The sequence below is a fragment of the Kryptolebias marmoratus genome, linkage group LG24 (assembly GCF_001649575.2).
Source record: "Kryptolebias marmoratus isolate JLee-2015 linkage group LG24, ASM164957v2, whole genome shotgun sequence".
NCBI classification, from domain to species: Eukaryota; Metazoa; Chordata; class Actinopteri; order Cyprinodontiformes; family Rivulidae; genus Kryptolebias; species Kryptolebias marmoratus.
Genome location: NC_051453.1, coordinates 13,401,778 through 13,423,064, shown reverse-complemented (window position 1 = coordinate 13,423,064; position 21,287 = coordinate 13,401,778). Strand labels below are relative to the sequence as shown.

Below are 21,287 nucleotides of genomic sequence, written 5' to 3'. Positions count from 1 at the left end.
TGATCCCCTCCATAAATTCAGAGCTTCATCTTGTAGAGCTCCCAACCTTGTTATAATTGACATGTGTATGAGGATGTGCGTTGGCATATTAAAGGGAAAAAAGTAAATTAGCTTCTGGTGTTTGTAGTTTTGGCTTTAGGGATTTTTTTAGGGAGCTCAGAGATAATAATAAATAAAAAAAAACTGGTGGCTTGAGCTGCTGGAAAGCTTTGTGAAGAGTGAGAACTCCTGAAGGCTTCAACACTTTCATCTGATTTCTTCCTCTGCTCCTCACATCTCCCTCTCCACAGCGGGTGCCTCAGAAAGAGCCTTGAAAAAAAAAAGGGCTGGCTTACCCTTCAGCCAGCGACAGGTCCTTGCTGATAGATGGCTGTTTTCAAGGACTTGTTGAAATGAGTTTGTGTGTTTTGGGGTCTACACATCGCAGCCTTAAGTTACAACTGACGGCCTTTAAACGGGGTATGTAAATCCTACGTGTTGGATAGGTGAGGGGAAAAGCTGAAATTATTGCAACGCCTCCAGGCCTTTTCAGCCTTTTCTAAAAGGTCAGACTATATCATATTACTTACATATTCAATAATAAATGCAATAATTAACTCCCTTTAAAAAGTTACCTTGATTGAAACTCTCAAGAAAGAAAAACATTTTCACTGATTGCAGTCCACTAAATTAAATACAAGGCTTGACTAAATGAGAACACACACAAAAAAGGCATAATTATGTTATAAACTAATTTAATCATGTTTTAATTAATTAGGTGTTATAAGTATAAAATATAATTAAACTTTACAAAAAACTTTAGTAAAAAGGAATAAAGAAACCAGCATTCCTTGAAGGAATGTCTATCACCCGCCAGCAAAGTTTTAAACAAAAGTTTTAAAGAAAGATCTCATGCTTTCAGTTAGCGCTCAGAGTATGTGTTGAGGGTGACTCTCAGCTACTACCACTGTGAATTTTAGCTCAATATTTGTAAACCTGGTTGTGTTATAGACATCTTTGAGTTTGCTAAAATAGTCGAAATATAGAATTTATTGTATAGTAAATACAAGCTGGAATAGAGAAATGGACATTTCAATGAGGATTTAAGTTCTCAGTTGAAAAAACAAAGGTTATGGTGTAATAAGGGAGGAAAATAAAGTTATATAAGTTATATAATCAAGAATTAGAACGAGTCAAACGTATAAAGTTTTTAGGAATTTAGTTCTATAAAAAAAATACATGGATTATAAATATACAGAAAGTTATAGATAAATGTAAAATAGTCCTAAATATTATGAGATGTTTGGTTGGCAGTGACTGGGGAGCAGATAGAGGAGCTTTAAAAATGAATTTACACTGGGTTAATTAGACCAAATATAGATTATAGAAGTATAATTTATAGGTCATCAGCAAAGACACATCTGGAAAAGTTAGATATTATACAACATCAAGCAATAAAACTTCGCACAGGAGCATTTAAAACCAAACCATTGACAGCACGTGAAGTAGATATGCGAGAAATGCTATCTGAGAAGAACACAATTAGCAATAAATTACTGGATAAATTTGCAAGGTAATAACCCGAATCATCCAACACATAACATTTTAAATCCATGCTGGGAAAAGGGAAAGAGAGAAACGAGAAGTTTTCAATGGTTTATTAAAAAGAAAATAGAAGAATTTCAAGTACATCATTTAGAAATAAGTCCAATAATACCACTATCAATATAACCACCCTGGATTTTACCAGAAGCAACAGTAGATATGACATTAATGGAAAACAAAAAGGATAAGGAATACATTATAAATTCACATACAGTGCAGACATATATAAGGAGTTATTATCAGTACATTCAGATATATATGCAGATGCATCAAAAACAACTACGATTAGCTTTCATAGTACCCCAATTTCAAATAAAAATAGGAAAACGAATCACCGGTGGATTATCTGTATATACAGGAGAAATGTTAACTGTTCTGCTAGCGTCACAGTGGGTGGAAGGCATAAAACCTTTAAAAACAATAATTTGTTCAGATTGAAAATCCATATTATTGAGTTTAAAACAAAATCCTTCAGACAGCAATATTACATACATTATTCAGAATACAAAGGATGGCTTTAACAGTGGTATTTTTATGGGTACCAGCACATATTGGAATAAAAGGAAATGAAATAGCAGAAAAGGCAGCAAAGAAGGGAACTCAAAATCATATTAACTTCATATTACATACAAGCAAATCAGAAACAAAGAGTATCCTCAAACAAAGACTGAAGAAATAGCGTCAGAAAAGGTGGGACGGAGAAAACAAAAGATTGGTTTTATAGGGTTCAAAGGACAGTAGGAGAAAGACTAATAACATGTCTCAGATTTGGTCATACAAGACTTATTTATACACTTTTTAAATTACAGAAGCATAATACAGGTAAATGTGACCACTGCGGAGAGGAAGAAACAATAGAACATGATATATTAAAATGTCAAAATTACGAAGAAGAGAGAAGATATATAAAGAGAGAAGTTGGAAAGAATAAAGAAAAATTAAACATAATAGGCACTTTACAAAAGAATTTAGGGAGCAAACATGTACAAATTATAATTAGATTTTTTTTTAAACAAAATTGATTGGTAGAATTTAATTATGTAGTACATCAATACATCCTTCCATCCATTTTCTTTGCCCGCTTCAGTTAGAAAATAATCCATAGCGAACCACACTCCAGAGTTGGTGGTGGTAATGCACACCTTCAGTTTTTTGACAACCGCCAATAAACTCCACAGGAAACTCAATATGTTGAGTATAAGAGGGTTGCAGTGTTGTCCACTATGTTTGGATGATTTTTTTTTTTTTTCAGTTTTTCTCCATAATCAGAAAAAAGCTCAAACACAAGAGACATTAACTCCTTTCTACAGAAACCCACTTAAAAAAGTTTAACTATAATTTTTAACATATACGTTGAAACTGAAATTGTAATGGAGCACGTCACAAAAGCAAATCACTAAGAAGTTGGAGGTTCCTGCATTTGTACAGATGATTAAATGTTTTGCCTTATGCAATGTGATTGCAGCCCCGTGTGTAACATGTGTGCTAACAAGAGGAAAAAGCAATGAATGACTATTGACCAAAAGACATTTACACACACATTCAGTACGTGCCATTTAATCACCTCAGTGTCTGCAGAAATGCTTGTCCTGTTAGCTGTGTGCAGGATCTGGACATTCTGGGTTAAACCTTCAGAGAGTTCTGTACTTTAACATCCGGAGTAATAAAACCGCTTTCCGCTCATGCCACAGGGGGAATATTTTTCTTACTATCAGACAAAAATCAGCCATGATGACTTCCTCTAACTCTGCATCAAACATCACGTTTTCTCTTTTTCTTCCTCCACACATCGCCATCTCTGCTATGCTTTTTTTTTCACTCCCACATCCTTTCAAGGTTTCACTCATTCTCACCCTCTTTTTTTTCCACAGTCTCATTTGCTTTCATTCTGTGTATGTTTCCCCTGACACATCCTCTGTGCTCTTCCTGTCTTTGTCACGTCTCCCAATCCCTTTTCCTCTGTCTCTCTCTCCATCAGCCTCTTCCTATCTCTTTAACCCCTGAATGTGCTGCGGTGCCTCAGTATCGATCATCCTCAGCTCTCTGTAGTCCAGGATCCGGATGAGTGCAGTGATTGTGAGCGAATATTCAGTTCAGGATGCCTGATGGCATGTCCACTTGACGGGCCTTGGCCTTGGCCCATGTCACAGATGAGACATCCCATTAAATGGGGTTTCTAAATTAACCAAACCGGCGGGTGGGTGGAATGAATGGGGGGAGCGCAGTTTAATCAGCCATCCAGATGGTGCGCCGCCCCAACATGAGGCCTAATGCTTTAATCATTTTGTTAAACCTTGAGAAATTTGTATCGGGAACGAGTCCAACACTTCAGCTCTTGGGGTGTTAACATAAAAACAAATTGGCATACTTTTTTTTTTTCCGGTGGGTGTATAGCATTGCATGCAGCTGTGATGTAAAAAATAGATGTAACACGTGAGAGAGATTAAACTATATACGACCCAGTTCATACGTTAGGAATGAGATATGTGAACCCCCCGGGCAGATCGTTAGACTAATTCCACGAGGACCGTATTGCCATTTCATTACCTGCATCCTGTTTGTGTTTATTTATTGTCGCTGCTGGTTTTGCATCTCAAACTGGAACATCAATAACCAAACAAAAGTGCAGCCAAGGTTGCAGCTACACACGTAATGATCTCGTTTTTGTAAATTTAAAATCTCTGACTTGCTGAATACAGTTTCTCATATTTTTTTTCTTGAAAAACTTTAACAAACATACATTTTTCTGATTTCAGATTGAGTTTAATACTTGACTGTGTTCATAATATTTACAGTAAAAAAAAATTAACTTTTATATGTTCTTGAGTGTGAGCACCTCTATAAAAGCAGGAGTTTTAGCAGTTTGCTGCTCTGGAGAACACAGGTGTGTGTTAGCATGATGCCAAAGAGGAAAGACATCAGCAATGACCTCAGAGAAGCAACTGTTCCAACCCACCGTTCTGGGAACGGTGAAAGGCCATTTCCAAACAATTTGGAGTCCATCATTGTGCAGTGAGAAAGATAATTCACCAGTGGAAAATATTTACGACAGCTGCCAATCCTCCAGGGAGTGGACTTCCCAGCAAATTCACCCCAATGTGAATGAGATGTGCATTATACATCAGACTGTGCAATGCTCAGGAAAAAATTCAAAACATCCCAAGAGCTTCATCCCAAACTCTAGAGGTCTCGGTTAGCAGGTTAAAGGTCAAAGTTCATGACAGTACAGTCAGAAAAATACTGAACAAGTACGGCTTGTTTGGTGGGGCTGCCTCTTTTCTCTAACAGGATTGATGCAGCATGACTTGGGTTTGTGAAGCTGCATCTGAATGAACCAGAAGACTTCTGAAACAATAACATCTGGAGAGTTAAAAACAAAGTAGAGATGTTTAGCCATAATGCACAGCGCCATGTCTGGAGAAAACCAGACACAGCATATCAGCACAAGCACTTCATATCAACGGTGGAGTGCAGTGGTGGAGGGCTTATGATCTGGGTTTATTTTGCTGCCACTGGATCTGCGGTCATTGAGTCAACCATGAACTCCTCTGTATAACTAGGTTTTCTACAGTCAAAAGGGAGGCTATCTGTCTGACAGCTAAAGGCTTGCCAAAAGTGGGCCATGCAACAAGATAATGATTCCAAACACAGCAGCAAATCTACAACAGAACTGCTGAAAAAGAAAAGAATCAAGATGCTGCAGTGGTCCAGTCAAAGACCAGACCTTGACCTGCCTAAAAGGCTGCGGTGGGACCTTAAGAGAGCTGCAGAAATAAATGTCTGCAAACCTCAATGAAATTAAGCAATGTTGTACTGAAGAGTGGGCCAAAATTCCTCCACAACCACAGCTCATACAGGAAACGGCTGTATGAGCTGTTGAGTCATGGGGTGGATTTAGTTTCTCACACAGGGTTTTTCCATTTTGACTTCACTTTGTTTAACAAATACAGACTTTACAAATGACATTAGATTTGAATAAATTTAGAACCTGGATTTTTTTTTTCCTATGACTGTTATAGTCTGTTGTACATTTGTATTTCCTCTAACTTCATTTTTAAACACCTCCCACTTATTATAAATACCCTTGTAAAACTTTCACTTGAAAGCGGGACTACTGCTAATGTAAATTAGCTAGTTTTCTATGGTGCATTCAAAGGCCATATTTTTCTTTTTCTTTTACTTTTTTTTAAAGTTTCAGATTGACTGTGTACCGTTCAGGTTGGTCAAGCTGAAAATCAACTAATTCCAGACACTAGCTGATAAATTGGTGCATCCCTAATTGTAACTCAGATGTTATTTAGAGTAAATGCAAAACAATTTAATTCAGCACGGTGTCCGTCACAGCCCAGCTGCTTTGTTTGGATTGGATTTTGAATTAGGTGCGTGTAAAACTGCTAACAGACACCCTCCCTTTCAGCTGACCTTTGCTAACGGTTGATCGGATTTGAAAAAACAAGCCCTTCTGATAAAACTAAATACACAAATTTGATCAAGAACATTCCTGACTGCAGCTAAGGCAGTGCAAAACATTTTAGCTTTTGGTTACATGGCAGCAGAGGGAGTCAGCCCCACTCTGATGGTTTTAACACACAGCATTCCCTGAAGCAAATATAGAGTTACTTCACTGACCCCGAGCAGAAATCTTTCTACTGTACAGGCCTCCCAAAAAAGAAAAAGCAACCAAAATGTGAGTGAATTAAAAATGAAGTTGTTCTGGGTAGCTAGAGGAACTAAAAGAAGAGGAATGAGAGTCGTTCAGGTATGCAATTAGGCAGTCATGGTTGCAGACCTTGACTTTGAGCCTGATCTGTCCTTCCTAATGAACCCAGCGCAAGATCCAAATCCATCAAGAGATCGTTCTTTTGGTGTACATTTGATGGAATTTTAATTACAAACACATGGCCGGGGTCCATAAATGTTTTAACATATTGATCAGCCAAGTGCAATGCAGGCTCTTCTGACAGGCCCTCAGGATACATGGCTGAAAGAATTTTTTCCCCCCTAACCTTATTTTTCTTCGAACCAGAGTCATGCAGAATTCTCCAGCAACTTTTCTTAGCCAGGCTCTTTAAAAGACACTGTCAGGGAAGGGCTGTAAACGGTTTTACAGTCATCCCAGGAGTAAACACAGTTTACGAGCATCAATGTTTAGTCCGAGTAAGAAACACACGTTCGTTCTCTGTTAGTGTGTCTCTGTGCCTGAATTATACATGTCGATTTTAAGTTTGACGGCTCTGTATGTTTGTGTGTGACACAGAAAGAAATGCAGCAGTGGAAATGGAAGATGGTTGCATGGCTGACAAAGGAACAAGAAGGTGGTGGGCAGGGAAAAGTGCAGAAATCCTGCAGCAAAATAGTGCCTGCAATCTTTCAACAGAGGGAAAAGAAAAGAGGATAATGAGCAGAGTCACTCAGCCATGATGGCAAGGAGTGTGGGCATTTGCTTATTAACACACATAAATTCATACATCTGTTCAAACAAATTCACAGCAGAGTGCACGTGTTCGGCCACGTGCACAGCCCCCCCTCCTTCACTTTGTACACAAACACATTAACTTTATGCAGAGAATTGGTGGATTCTGGAGAGGAGATGAAAGCTCGTCAGATCACTGGCTGTTCCTTCGCGCAGTCGTAACCTACCCAGCTTAGAAGTGTGTGCTCGTACCATCGGCGGGTCCACTGGGAAGCTGTGAAGTCTCTTTGTTCTGGTTTGATGTGCTGTATTTCTAATACATGTATTCCAGCTCTCAAAACTGCAAGAAAAGTTTCCTGGCACGGCTTTTGATTAAGAAACTTATCGAACCGTAGGCAGCCCCTGAACGGCTCCCAAATTTATTAGTTAGCATCTAGCAGGGCCAAGACCTTTACCCAGTAATCAAATCCAAAGCAGGTGACTCAGTGCCACGTCTTGGTTCTCACAATTTATTATCGCCCGCTGCCAAAGGTGAAGGCAGAACAATAATGTTTTTGCCCACGTCTGTGTGTTTGTCTTTACATTTAGCAAAGTATATCATGAATCCCTGAATCAGTTTTAATGAAACTTTCAGGAAATAATTATTGGTTGTACATAGAGTTAACCTAATTCAAGATGGCCTCCACAACAAAGTGATCATAACAAACACAAAACAACTATAACTCAGTCAATTTTACAGATATTGAGCTGAAATTCAGCAAAATAGTAGCTGATACTGATCTCTAATCTATACCTTCAGTACTAACCGATTGCACAAGATTTGTGTTTAAAATTTTTCCTTTAGCCATTGTCTGTCACTACACAGACTCAAATGAAACTCTCAGAAAGTAATAATTTGCTGTACCTCTGCAACAGATTAACTTTTGGAGTCAACCCTATTCAAGAGGGCCTAACCAACACAAAAAAGGCTATCCCTGAGTTAATTTTACAGATACTGAGCTAAAAGCTGGTGTGGTAGCAGTTAGGAGCCAAAAATCATTAATAACACATCCTCCAAGCACCAAGAGATCATGCAAGATCACATGAGATATCATGAGATTGTGCAAAATGTTAATTTCTAAGTCTATAATTTCTCAGTGTAAGATGATCTTAGTCCAAAGCTTTGCCATGAAAAACAGAGGGTGATATGCATTAGATGTGTGTATTTTCCTGACAATTCTTCCATTCTATTACAACCTGGGACTGTTTGGTGATTACTCCAACATTGTTTTGCATCCTTTCATAATATGCAGGTTTATCTCAGTTAAAGTGTGCATATTAAGCCAACTTTTCCTGGCTCTTATAATGTTGTTTTGGAACCAGAAACAAAAAACAAAACAAAAACGTGAGAACAAATCTTGAAAAAAAGTGGTCCTACAAGTGGCTTAAAGAATTCAATCAGTTTAAGAAAAAATAAAATAAAATAGAAAAGAAAAACTTTAACCTACTGTTAGACAGAAGTGCCACAACCACTCCTCCTACGTCCATATGCGGTCTTTGCCACCTTTTTATGAAGCACTGATACCAAAGGACACATTGTGTGGATCTTAGAGACACAATAGTTTCAACAATAACAACAATATCTGATTTCCTCGTAGTGAGAACACATAGAATTGCATAAAGAAGAAACAAAGACTGACATTTCCTTATCTGTGAACAGTTTTAGGGACCTCTGAATGTTAAAGCTGGCAAAATAAGTGGCAAGAAAGGTAATTTCAAGTGGAAGTTTTTGCTAGACTTATAAAATGTCTCAAACAGCTCTTGTTCGCAAAGCGACCCTTTTTGTCTGGTTCTCTATGAACTAATTTGTCTGAGTGCTTGTTTTACTGGAGGTCATTGCAGCAATGCAATCATGTTCCCAGATTTAAATAACTGCTCTGATCTTTACGCTTCCTTTATTCCCAAAAACGATGGCCAGAGCAATGAAAGCAGAATCCAAGGTGTTGCAGACTGAGATTGTCTTCTGGATCCATGTCAAGATAATCACTGATGATGTGTGAAAAATGATCCTACTTCCCTTCTTTTTTCACCTCTTTTTTATCTATTACCTGTATGTGTTCACTAGTTTGTTGTGTTAGCATAATATCTGACAAACTATTGAACAAATTTTAACGAAACCAAGATAAAGTCATCATTGAATGTACAACTACAACTGATTAGGTTTTGGAGTCAACCCCATTCAAGATGTACACCACAGCCAACTGAATGTTGGAAACATAAAAATGGCTATAAGTCAGCCAGCTTTACACATATTGAGCCAAAATTTAATGTGGTGGTAGCAGAGAGTCATTCACAACACATACTCTGAGGAGAAAAGTAAGACCAGAGGACAAACTGAAAAATACCAATTTGGATTCACACATGCACAAAAAAAAATAACTGTTCAACATTGTCGCCTTTATTCTGTGGATACAACTTTTTTTATTAAAAGTGCAAATATTTTTCGGTTCCCTTTGGAATTTTCATTCCAATCATGCCATCACTCTTGGTACCGAAGCAGTGGTACAAGAAAGATATCGGGAGGGGATTAGCAGCTAACAAGAGGATCGGAGGACGGGAAGGACAATGTGTTGTGAGGAGGAACAGAAAGATGGAGTTAATTGAATACCAAAGGAAAAAATGAAGCTACATGTGGGCTTTATTATGCTTTTACATTTGACAGTTACCTGTTGCGAACATCACTGCTTTATTCATCTCCTATTCCCTATTTTTGCCTTATTTTTGTCCTCCTTCAGCTCTCTCCCCCCTTTGTTCTCTCAACTCCTTTGTGTCTCCTATTTTGTCTCCTTTCCTCTCCTCGTTACACCGTAATTGGAGCTGGAAGCCGAGAGACAAGCAGCTCAGTGTTCGTCGAGCTGACAGGCAGCCTGTTGGCTTCTATTAAGCTTTAATAAGTGAGGGAGACTAGGGGAAGAGGGAAGGAGCTGGAGAAAGGACGGAGTGCACAAGCAGCTGGTTTTATTGTCACCCCTGGTAGGATGCTGGAAAACCTGCCACGAAAACACACAAGAACTGAAAACATCTTTATCTGTCCAGCCTTTCATTCTTATCTTAATCCTTTTTTACACCTGCTTAAAACTCTGTCTAGTTGTGCATCCAAAAAAAGGCACAAGTAAGGGGTAATAGGAAGTGGCAAAAATAATTACTCTGAGTTAAACAGAAAGAGCTGAGGGAAGTCATATTTTGTCTGTCTCCATTGTGCAGATAAAGAGTCAGAACGCACAGCCACACGGCGCTAACACACAAACCTGTCAAGGCTACTGCTGCTGCAAGAGTGTGACAGCAGTATTATTGCAGCATGCAGAATTTAATCTGAAGTGCCACGCTGCAACCCTGAACCACAGCGGAGATAAATGTCAGAGAGCAACCTCTACAGCTGAGCGCAGCCCGAATATTTCCAGATGTGATGCGTGTGAAACTCAACGTTTGTGGTTGAATAAATTGTATGTAATTTGGTCCTGTGGTTGGAGCTCTTTATTTTTGTTTAAGAAGTGATCAAGGCTGCAGTCGATCATTTTATACAACCTGCGTGCTACGTGTGTGTGTCTGTGTGAACATGATTGTAACCTCCAAATGGCTTTTTCCCCAACCCAACTGTGGCCCCCGAGGACATCCTCTTTTAACCAAGGAGATGAACTTTAAAGTAACTCAAACTGACTGTCTATCTGAACTGCACCCCGGACTGTAAAAATGGGAATTAATGGAAGAAGAATCTCACCCATGATTGATTCAAACAATATGTTCAAGAAGAAAAAAAAAGTGCAATGAAGAAATGCCAAATTTAATTAAAAGGCAGGAGAACTTGGGCGCTTAAATGAAAACTTTTTTATGTAGAGGACATCTGAGCCTGGCTGTGTGACAACATGAAGGAATGAAGTGAGAAAGACCTGTTAGTGGGATTTGAATTATTAGCTACCATCTGTGTTCAGAGCAGTTTTAACTTACTCAGTAATCAGGTTTTAATAAGCAGTTGGACAGAGCTAACGTAAACTCTAATACTATTAAATACACGCTTGAAAAGCTGCATAACTTAAAACCATGTGCAAGGACTTAATTTCAGGAGAAACAAGTCAAATTTAAAGAGAATTAGCATTCAGAAGCAGTGGAGGAACATATTTGAAAAGAAATGAGGGATGAGAGGGTCAAGGCTTCAAACAAAAAGGAATTAAAAGCAAATTTTGCTTCAATTAACCTCAGTCCTTTGATAAAATGTGATCAGAAAGACTGGAAAATATTTCTCTAACAGTAAACGGAGTTGAAATCTACTCGTCACATAATAACAGGTGACTCAGCCTGAGTATCTCTGGGCTTTTTGACTGGCGATGAAGGGCTAATTAGCACTGGGAATGGTATTGATCCACCAGCATGGCCAGATGATTAACGGCAGGTCTTGATCGATGGAAACAAAAAACTTGTTTGGGGGGTATGGATTTGCATTGATAGTGTCGAGGATCCTTTGTGTCAGATTTAAGATGTAATTACAGGTGGCAGGAGATTGGTTAATGGCTTAATAAATGTCTCTTTGTTGTTAGCTTGACGTTCAGTGGGCAGTTATGCCTTAAAGCCACTGCTGTAAAGAAATGCAGCCCTGCAACAAACTGACACACACACAGACAAGCTTATTTTTTTTATTATGCCACACTAATCATTTATGTTGTCATGTATATGAATACTTGTCAACAACTATTGAAGGAACTTTTATGAATTTTGACGCCAACATTTATGTGAACTCAAATAATAACATTCATCCCTTCAGTCTTAATTAGTGCTGAAATTAGTCCAATGTTTGTGGTTTTATGTCTGACGGCAAATAAACATTTTATGAGACAATCTGCCTTAAATGTTTGTTTTGTTCTTTCTGTTACCAATTAGCGAATGTTAACACGTTGACAGGATAAAAATGAAGCTTCTGGCCTTTCATCACAAATAAAAAAAAAGCTAAAGACTAAAAAAAAAATCTAAAGAAGAAACTTTCCTTTTTTCTTATAATTGCAGAAAAAAAGGGTTTTGATTAGAGATTTATGTATTTTCTGTCTTTTCTAGTCCAAGTCAAAATTAACTTTAATCTGTCTCAGTTTCAATTTGAAATAATAGAATCAACATTTAGACAAATTTACATTGTTTTTTTTTTGTTTACATCCACACTTATCTGGTTTTGTTTTGTTTTGTTTTACGCAATTTTAGCTGTTTTTGCCCAGATTCGCTCCACTTCAGAGCTCTAAAACAGACTTCTGGAAACTTTTTATCCTAAAAACCACCCAGGATAGTGATGTGGACAGGCAGAAAGTATTTGTTTATGTTTTTTTTTCCAACACCATAATTACTTTGTGTTCTTTCCAGTAACATTTTTCCCTATACTTTCCATGTTGGCAGTTGTTTTTGTTGTTCAAAGTAGAAATTAGGTACGTTTTGAAGCTCTGATGGCCTTTTTGTTATTTGTTCCTTTTACAAGTCGAGCTGTATTTATTTTTTTATTAATCTTACATTTTTTAGTTATTAGCCAAACGGGCTTAGGTCTCTGGCTGCAGGATGCAGCTGGGTTTTGTGATGCTAAGCAGGACTACTGTACATTTTCGCACTGCTGTGATAATTATAGTAAATGACTCGAGGGAAACGGTTTACATTTCTCGAAGCTGCTTCTTTTGGCTCCCTTTGCAGGCGGCAGATACACCTGTTGTGTGTTTTTCTCATTACACAAGCAGCTCCTTGGTGATTGGCGAGTTTGTGCTTGGAGAATAAACTATTATCACCATTAGCTCCTAGCTTCCTGTTTGTGCATATTAAACATTAAACATGTATGGAGATCACCTCTGGTGCGCCGCAGCAGTTCAACGGTCTTTCACGAGGTTTAATTTGCCATTCGTCAGCTTAATGTCGACATGCACAGCAACACTTTACTAAACAAAGCCACGGGCCACATTAATTACCCACTGGGCTGTCTCATACTGGAGGAACTTCACCACAGCCAGCTCCCTTTGTCCCCATTTTAAAAACGGGCTTGTCAGATAATAAAATAATGTTTGCTTTTTTTGCTGGTTTCTCGCCTGTGTCTATTCTTCCACCTATTTGTTTCCTCTTTTCTTTTATGCGCACAGTGTAAGTGAGTTTCCCAGTTCCTTTTAATGATATCCATTTATTTTCTGTGAAAAAGGATTTATCTTCCTGTCCTTGTGGAGACAGTCTCTCTCTTCCACCATCAGTGCTGTAATTTAACAACCATTACTACTGTTTGTTTAAAGCCCCAAATGCTCCGGTTTGCTTTGGGCAACTCTCCGTCTCTCTCTCTCTCTTTCTCTCTCTCTCTTTGTAACCCACTCCTCTTTTATTTCATCTGCTTTTCTTCATTCTGCCTCCCTTGGCACAGATTCACTGTATTTGTTGCTGTTGGTCCCAAGAGCTCGCACAGCCAAAAAATCTATTTTTCCGCTGGCATTTTTCTAATTGATCCATGGCAGCCCGCGCTGTAGTCTTCCTGTACTCATATTCTCAATAATTCAGTTCACGAGAAAGCAGTCCGTTAAATGTATTTATTTAAATTTTAATACAGAGTTTTGTAGTTTTACTTGCAGATACAGTGCATCATCTGGAAACACACCACTATACGTTGGGCCTTACTGATAGAACAAGGAATTTGGACAGATTTGTTTGAGCAAAAAGAAGAGAGGTTTTTGTTTTCTTTTTATACAAAGGAAAATAATGTCAAATAATGATGGTCCATTCCTTTACAGCCAGACATCTGTAACATCTCAGTATTTGGCAAATGCATGCACCGTTTTACTGTCATTCAACAGATTTTGCATTAATGGAAGCCCATATGACAACACTCCCCTCTCTGTGCTTCACTGTTATATTCGTGTAGTCCCCAACCCAATGAGTTCACTTACATCTGATTTGAGTCATCTGAACCAAATAGGAATTGTTTTTACAAGCCGTCAGCAAAATTCAATCTTTACTTTTCCGATAAAGAGCAACTAGCAGTTATTTATTCTCATATATCGTTTATTGAGATTAATGTTGCGTCGTGTCCTTCACACAGACGGAGCTGTCAGCATGAAATGTGATTTCTATTGATAACCAGTCTGCTGAGTCTAAGGCACTTGTCTCACAGTTTTTCAAATACAGAATGTGCAAGTAATGCATTGTTCACGCTGTCATTTTATTGAAATGACCTCAGCAGCTTTGATAAGTGATGCCGAGGCTGTTCGGTCCATGGGTATAAAGCAGAAAAGGTTCTGATATCTACAAGTCAATTCATATTCCTGTAGCTTTTCCAAGCTGATGTTTTTTTTTAATCAAATGAAATTATTGGTCAATTTTCATTGCAGTTACGGAGATATAATGGTGTTCTAAGTGATTCGTTTCTTAACTGGTATTGCACAATGAGATGTTCTCACTGTAGTTTGTAAACTGTAAATGAAAAAGATTTTATGGCACGAAAACGTTTGATTATTACTGAACATTATTCCTAGACTTGGCTTCTCTCCGTGTAAAGCTAATGTTGTGAAACATGTTACGGTTGAGAGCTATTCTCTATCAGGAAGACAGTTATTATAGCCATTAAAATCACCATCCACTTAATGTAATGAAGCCAATTAAACAGAGCTACCTTGGCTGGAGAGCATATTCCCATTCCCACCCACAAAGAGCAGAGAGAAGAAGCCATTTTGTTTAGTCATTTGATAACTTGCACATGGTAAACGCAGGAAATACTTATACCATTAAGATGGTTGCAGCAGTTGACTCATGACCCTGTTTCTGTGTGTGATTGCATCTGTAGGAATACTGCTCCAGGAGAGTTTCATCGAGGAGCCCGACGGCCTAGTGTCCGTAAACCTACTGGTGGTGTCTGCAGTTTCAGCGTTCTCCACGGGAGCCATCCTCTCTGGCCTCACCGTCTGCTGGATCATGAGCCATCGCCACCGCCACTCCCGGGGCGCTGGAGCCAACGGCAGCCGGCGCAAAAACGACAAAGAGCAGAGCATGCTGGGGCAGGGCCGTAGCGGGTCGGTGATGAGCGTAACGAGAACCAGTGGAGGCGAGAGACGCCGTTCTCAGGCAGATCACCTCTTTGTGATGCCAAACGGTTGGCCTAAAGGGGAGATGGATCCAGGTTTACTGCCCACTCCTGAGCAGACCCCGCTGCAGCAGAAACGAGTCATGCGTCTCCCGGATGCCGACTGGGACCAGAGCCAGACATTCCTCACCTCTGTAGGGACCCCCTGTCCCAACAACGCCGTCATCTACTTGAGCTCCAAGTTTCTGCATGGAGGTGGAGGGGTAGTTCGGATAGAGGACCCCGGAGAGGTGGTGCTGCCCCCCCACACAGATCGCCAGCGTTACCTGATTTTGGCCACCCAGCGAGGGGAGCAGGGTGGCAGCCGTCCCACCGGCAACCTGAGGAACTCAGCAGGGGAGTACATTTACCCTGCCACACCACAGGAATCACCCGATCGACGCCGGGTGGTGTCTGCACCCACTCCACACATGGACTATGGGGAGCCTCGCTGGAGTCATGAGGCACTCAACTACAACAGCAACAATGGGGTGCCCTATCACTCTCAGCGCCAGGGCCTTATCAGGCCCGACATGCATGGGCCCCGAGGGCTGGGAGATCTGGCTGAGTTCAGCCATCTTCTGGGGAAGAACATGGGAGAGCACGCCCCCAGTGGCCAGTGAGAGGAAGTAGGTGGGCTCTCTCTGAAATCCCCATTCACACCAACAGAAAACTCTGCAGACTCACTGTCCTGCTCCAACCTTACCCTTTCTGTCCTCTCTCACTGTCATTTATTGTTCATTCAGATTACCGAAGAGAGAGACAGAAAGAAATGGAAAAACAAAGAGAGAGCTGAAAGAAAAGAGAAAAATCTCAAACTGGAGACATTTCTCTGTTCATAATCTGCAGCGTCCCCCTCTGTTCTGTCAGCGGTGCCGCCCACGGATCACCACAGGACAAATGACACAATAAAGAGAGGGAAACATAATAGGAATCTTATGAAGGCAGTTTGAAGATTTTTTTAAGACTTTTGCTTGCAGCGCCAAATGTGAAAGGTCTCCCTCCATCATTTTCTTCACTCTTTTGACAACGAATCGTCTATGGGAGTGAAATTTTCTTTCTTGTTTGTTTTCTCGTGCCAGTGGCAACCAGCAGACAACAATGTGCTTTATCTTGGGTTTAAGATGAGACAAAACTGTTGCAGCGGCGCCAGAGGGCACTGACTCTCAAAAAAACAACAATTATCATGCAGTATGTGAGTGTGAATGTGTGTGGCCACAGCAACCCCAACCAGCGTCCTGTGTTAACTGTGAAGTCTATAATGAAGTTGGTGAAACCATTGTTTATAGAGAAGAGATTTTATTGTGTCTACTTGAAGCTCTGTGTGTTTACCAATCAAAGGTTTGAAAGGTTTGACCAGTTAGGGCTCAGGCTCACCTTCTACAGAGCCACGACGAAGCAAAAGAAAGCAATAATTAGCTGAAAACTAATGACAATGAAGAGAAAGCCAATTTCATTTGATATTTTTATAAAATCAATTGTTACATTAATGGTGATTAAAGCGTATACGTATCTGATAAAGCAAGTTTCTGGGAAAAGGACAGTATCTCCCCCCGGTTCTTTTGTCCCCACCTGACCCGAGGCCTCCCTGGGCTCCATTTGAAGAAGGGAACTTGAGCTCTGGCAGTCTGGCAATCTGACCGAGGCTGCGAGGCTCGGCCACTTGGGAGCTCCATTCAGCCTCCTCTGCCCGACACTGAGCCTCTTTGTGCCCCAGAAGCAGGAAGAAACAAATAACGGCTAGGAGTCGGGGGGCCTCGCCCGCCAACACAACGAAGCAGAATGTCAATGAGGAGGACAGCAGCTCCGTCCCCGTCATGTAAAATACACAAAACCAGGCTCGGACGTCTCTCTGTGGCAAATCACATGTTGGCCGGTACACAAAGGAGGTGGGGGCTGAAACTAGGATTTGGGCTGGGGGTTGAGGGGTCAGTGATGGGGCACAGCTGTCTCAGTGGTCATCCCTGGTGGTTTTGTCCCTTTCATTCAGTGTATTTTCCAACAAAAAGAGAAAAAAATCTGGATAAAGAAAACAGATGGTCATGGGTGTGGAGTTTTTTTCTTTCACTGCATTGTCTGATTTTCCTTCTGTTTTCATCTGCTTTCATTTGTTGGTGATTCTAATGTAGATATGCTCAGCTTTAATTCATCTGGGTCACCGTTTCATAAAGGTGGTGGTGTTTTTTGTGCGAGTGTTTGTCGGCTCGTGTATGAGAGTCTCTGAGGGCTTGTGTACATCAATGTGTTACTCATTCTGAGTGCAAAAAAAAACCCCAGCTTTGATCCATTTTTCTCTCATTCTCATCCTTCTTCTCTTTTATGTTCTCCATCAGTTTCTGCCCAACATTTAGAAATAGTTGGTAACAAGATCAGAGTTATGCGTGGGAGCACTCTGTGCTGTACAATGTAGTTACTACTTTATATTGTATAGAACGTGTTAGAGAAATTAAGAAGCTGAGTCTCACTTGTGATGGTAGATGCTGCCAATATACAGACAAAATAAGCCATCAATTTTAGTTTAGAAGACTATAGATGTTCTTTCACAAAACCCTTCTTTATCTCAGAGCAGCTGGACTACATGTTGTCATAACAAAAAGTACTGGTTTTGAGTACTGGTACTGGTAATGACCATTTCTGCATGCTTTCTTCCTCTACTGTTAACTGATTATTAAAGATTGGTTAATCGAAACAAGCATTTTGGCTCCTAGTCAAAATTACAGAGATGAATGTACCAAGAAGATGTAAATAAAAGATTACCAGTTAATTTGTAATAAATTTAAATCCAACCCTGTGACACTGTGATGGCATCTTACAATAAACCACATTTCTTGACCTAAACCCGATATTTATTACGCAAAGTGTCGTTGAAGGCATAATCTGATGAATGGTGAATCGTGTCAAATGGCAGCTCATTTCAAGCTTTCTTCTCCTCCATTTTCGCTTTCTGTTACTGCTTTCGAAGTCCTTCTTCACCACAAGAAACAAACTCTTCCTATGTAGAAACGTCTGCCTCGTTTTGATGGAGGTTTGGTTCGTCCATTAGGAGAGGCCTGCTTGCTTCTTTTAGTGAATGAACTGAAAGGTCTACAAAGAATAGCTTTGTGTCATTTGCTGTCCAACTGGGCCATGATTGCAATTGCTGAAGATCCAAACGCTGGACTCAAGCAGCAGGCGTAAATCTCCTATTTTCATATGTGAGGCAACGTTAGTGCTTGTTTATAGGAAAAGATCGGTGCATTTGCAGTGAAAATGGTTCCAGTACCAACAAAGCTGCCTGTATAGCAAAAGGTGTAAAAGCTACACCAACATTTCCACAAGACTTTTGCAAAAGCAGTAGCAATGAGAGGCTGTTTTGTAAGAAGTCCAGCCTTAACCTGTCACAATGCAGGCCTGTTTTCAAAAGCTGCAGCGAGAATTCGGAAAGGTTAGTTCATGACACAAAAGCAGTCGTATAAACTCCGCCTGGGTAAAGCTGCACAAATCTGTCAGAGTTCAAGCAACAATCTGCCTTCTGATCAGAGAAATTTTAAGAGCACTAAGAATTTGACAAGACGTTCAAAACTAGCTGAAAGGTTTTTTTTTTTCTTTTTATGGGCTGCAAACTCGTGATAAAAGTTAAACACACAGCCAGCGGGAGGGGATATATGGGACAAGGCAGTGAAAGATTTAGAAGAGATGAGGAGGTCAGGCAGGCGAACGCAATGTTACTACAGTACATTAGCGCCACATTAGTACAGTGTATTCTTTACACATTCCACCCAGAAACAGGACATTAATACCGAGGGTGTGGAGCCTGTGTCTGCCCCCTCCACCATCTCTCCCTGCCATGGCCTGAGTGCTGCACGTTTCCGTGTGTGAATGAGGCCTGTCTATCTCGGCCGGCGTGCCCACTCGGCCGTGTCCTCGCTCCGCATCTCTTCTGGTGTTTCACTAAACATGCCTGATTAAGCAAAGTACATGCCCGGCCCTCTAATGTGCCCCTGAGAAGATTACTGCAGACACATCATCCCTGAGAGGGAGCTACTCGTTCAACCAGCTCCTTTTGACCCTTTTGCTAATCGCGCACACACACGCGGGCGCGCACGCACACACTCCTACACACAAGCAGACCATTTAACAAATTGGGAATGTAATTGAATTAAAGGCAGGAACGAAGCTCCAGGCCTGACACAGGCCGACTCTGACTGGTTCGGGGAAAGATTCAGTACATCATGATGTTATCTCACCGACTGCACAATTTGATTACCTTAGTTCAACATTACGAGGCAGCTAAAGAATTCAGGGCTAACCTCATGGAGGGAAGTCTGTTTATTAAAGCTATCAACCTCCCTCGTCTTTACATTCTTCACGCAATTCCCATAACTCCTCTTTTAACAGTTTCATTTTGTCTTGTTCTTTCAAGCCTCTTAGATTGTGAACAGACTATATATATATAAAAACAAAGCCTGGGTCAAAGTTACATTTTGTCACCACTCCTAAAGGTTTTCTGGCTAATTTAATAAGTCAAAAACAAAAATCAACCATTCATTTCCCATAAAATTCAGTTTTTTAGACAGGGTTGTTTTTGCCGTGTGGCCCTGCTGTGCGACCCCCACCCCACCCCACACACCTCCCAGCCAACAACTGCCATTTTGCCGGCCCCCCTGCAGTGCGCAACTGCACTCCTACGTGATCGACAGAAAAAAAAAGTCCAGAGAAGAAGTCTAACTTGTGTTGAGTCCGACAACACAGAACCGCTCCCATCTGAGAACAACATGTGAGAGGAACAAGCACAAAAATGAGATTGAAATCAACATTTGCATTTTTGTAAAGTGGTAGATGTATTTAGTCAGCACTGATTATGTCTCTCATGCTATTTTTTCTTTTTCTATCGTTTGTTTCTGTGGTAAATATTTGGTTGAGCGTTTGTATTGGATATTATTGTGTATGATTTCCACTTTTTTGATTCCTCTGGCGTGCTGAAGGTGACGATGACAATAAAGCTGAAACTGATGACTATCATGATGAAGCAGTACTGTGAGCACCGAAGTGTTGTTTCCTGTTTGGATGCAGAATAAAATGGAAGTGGAGTGAATAAACCCATGAAGACTGAGGTTGAGTCTCCTGCTACTGTGAAGGACCCCACTGTCCTGTGCCCCCGCCCGTCCCTCGTCGGCCCAGGGGGGTCTCGTGGACAGCTGTCGTCAGACGACAGCACATGTCCTCTCTACGTGTACATAACATAAATGCTCACATGTAATTTCGGTGCAGTAGCTGCATGACTACACAGCCTCTGTGTGTGTACAGGAAGTAGCAATGTGTGAATTTGTACAGTACATGCAGGTGTGTGTGCTTGTGTCCGCAAAGCAATCTGTTTGTTGTCACGCAAAAAAAAAAAAAAAAAATTAAAAAATAAAAAACCACGACACATGCATGCACCCTCCAACAGCCGCATACACTGAACACACACACACACAGACACACACACTCCAGCAGTTGTTCTCCACACTGTCCTGAGCTCTGCCTGTCACTCCGCATGGAGACTTTACTCTGTGTTAACTTTCTTATTCTAATAAACCACTCAGATGTTCCTTTCTAAGTCGTCTTTATTGAATATGTTGCTTTTGATTTGCCTTTTAATCCATCTATTTGTAAACTCAACATTTAAAACATCAGCTTTTTTCCACAAGAATGCCTTGTTCATTTTTACTCACAAGCTGAGAAGTAACAAAATGTGCAAAGAGGAAGAGCACACTTTTTATCATTTTTTTGTTTTGTTGCTTTTTTAAAATGCACTTGGGATTAATTTGAACACTTATGTGGAGTTCTTGAGACCTTACAAAATCCTCAAAAGTAGGCAGTAATCATCTTTTTTTGTATCTGGTAAAAAAAAAAAAACAACTCAGAGATATCTGTAATTATTCACAACTTGTGCTCAAGTATATGACACTCTATCATGAATCAGCAACCTAAGATTGTGTTTCAAATCTCAAAATATATATATTTACCAGTAAAATAGTATTTAATTAATTAATATTGAGATATCTTTTGGGTTTTCTCTTTTTTCCAGCCAAGCATTAACGCTATTAATTATCAGACTCTTCCATTGGTTCTACTGCACATAAAAAGTAGAGTTATTTAGCACAGCTCCAGATCTGAAAGCCACACTTTGTAGAGGCATTTTGATGGGTTATTTCCCCAAAGTGGAACCAATTAAGC

General features: G+C 40.2%; 1 protein-coding gene across 2 annotated transcripts in view; it reads left to right on the top strand.

Moving 5' to 3' along the window:
• The window catches only part of sema6bb (sema domain, transmembrane domain (TM), and cytoplasmic domain, (semaphorin) 6Bb), a 143,287-nt gene extending 122,624 nt beyond the window's left edge, over positions 1 to 20,663 (top strand). For both annotated transcript variants that reach the window (XM_017407329.3, XM_037974251.1), the window contains exon 17: positions 14,814 to 20,663. In XM_017407329.3, coding sequence (XP_017262818.1) covers positions 14,814 to 15,712 — 899 coding nt within the window. In that variant the 3' untranslated portion in view covers positions 15,713 to 20,663. The remainder of the gene's footprint in view (positions 1 to 14,813) is intronic.
• Positions 20,664 to 21,287: the final 624 nt, after the last annotated feature.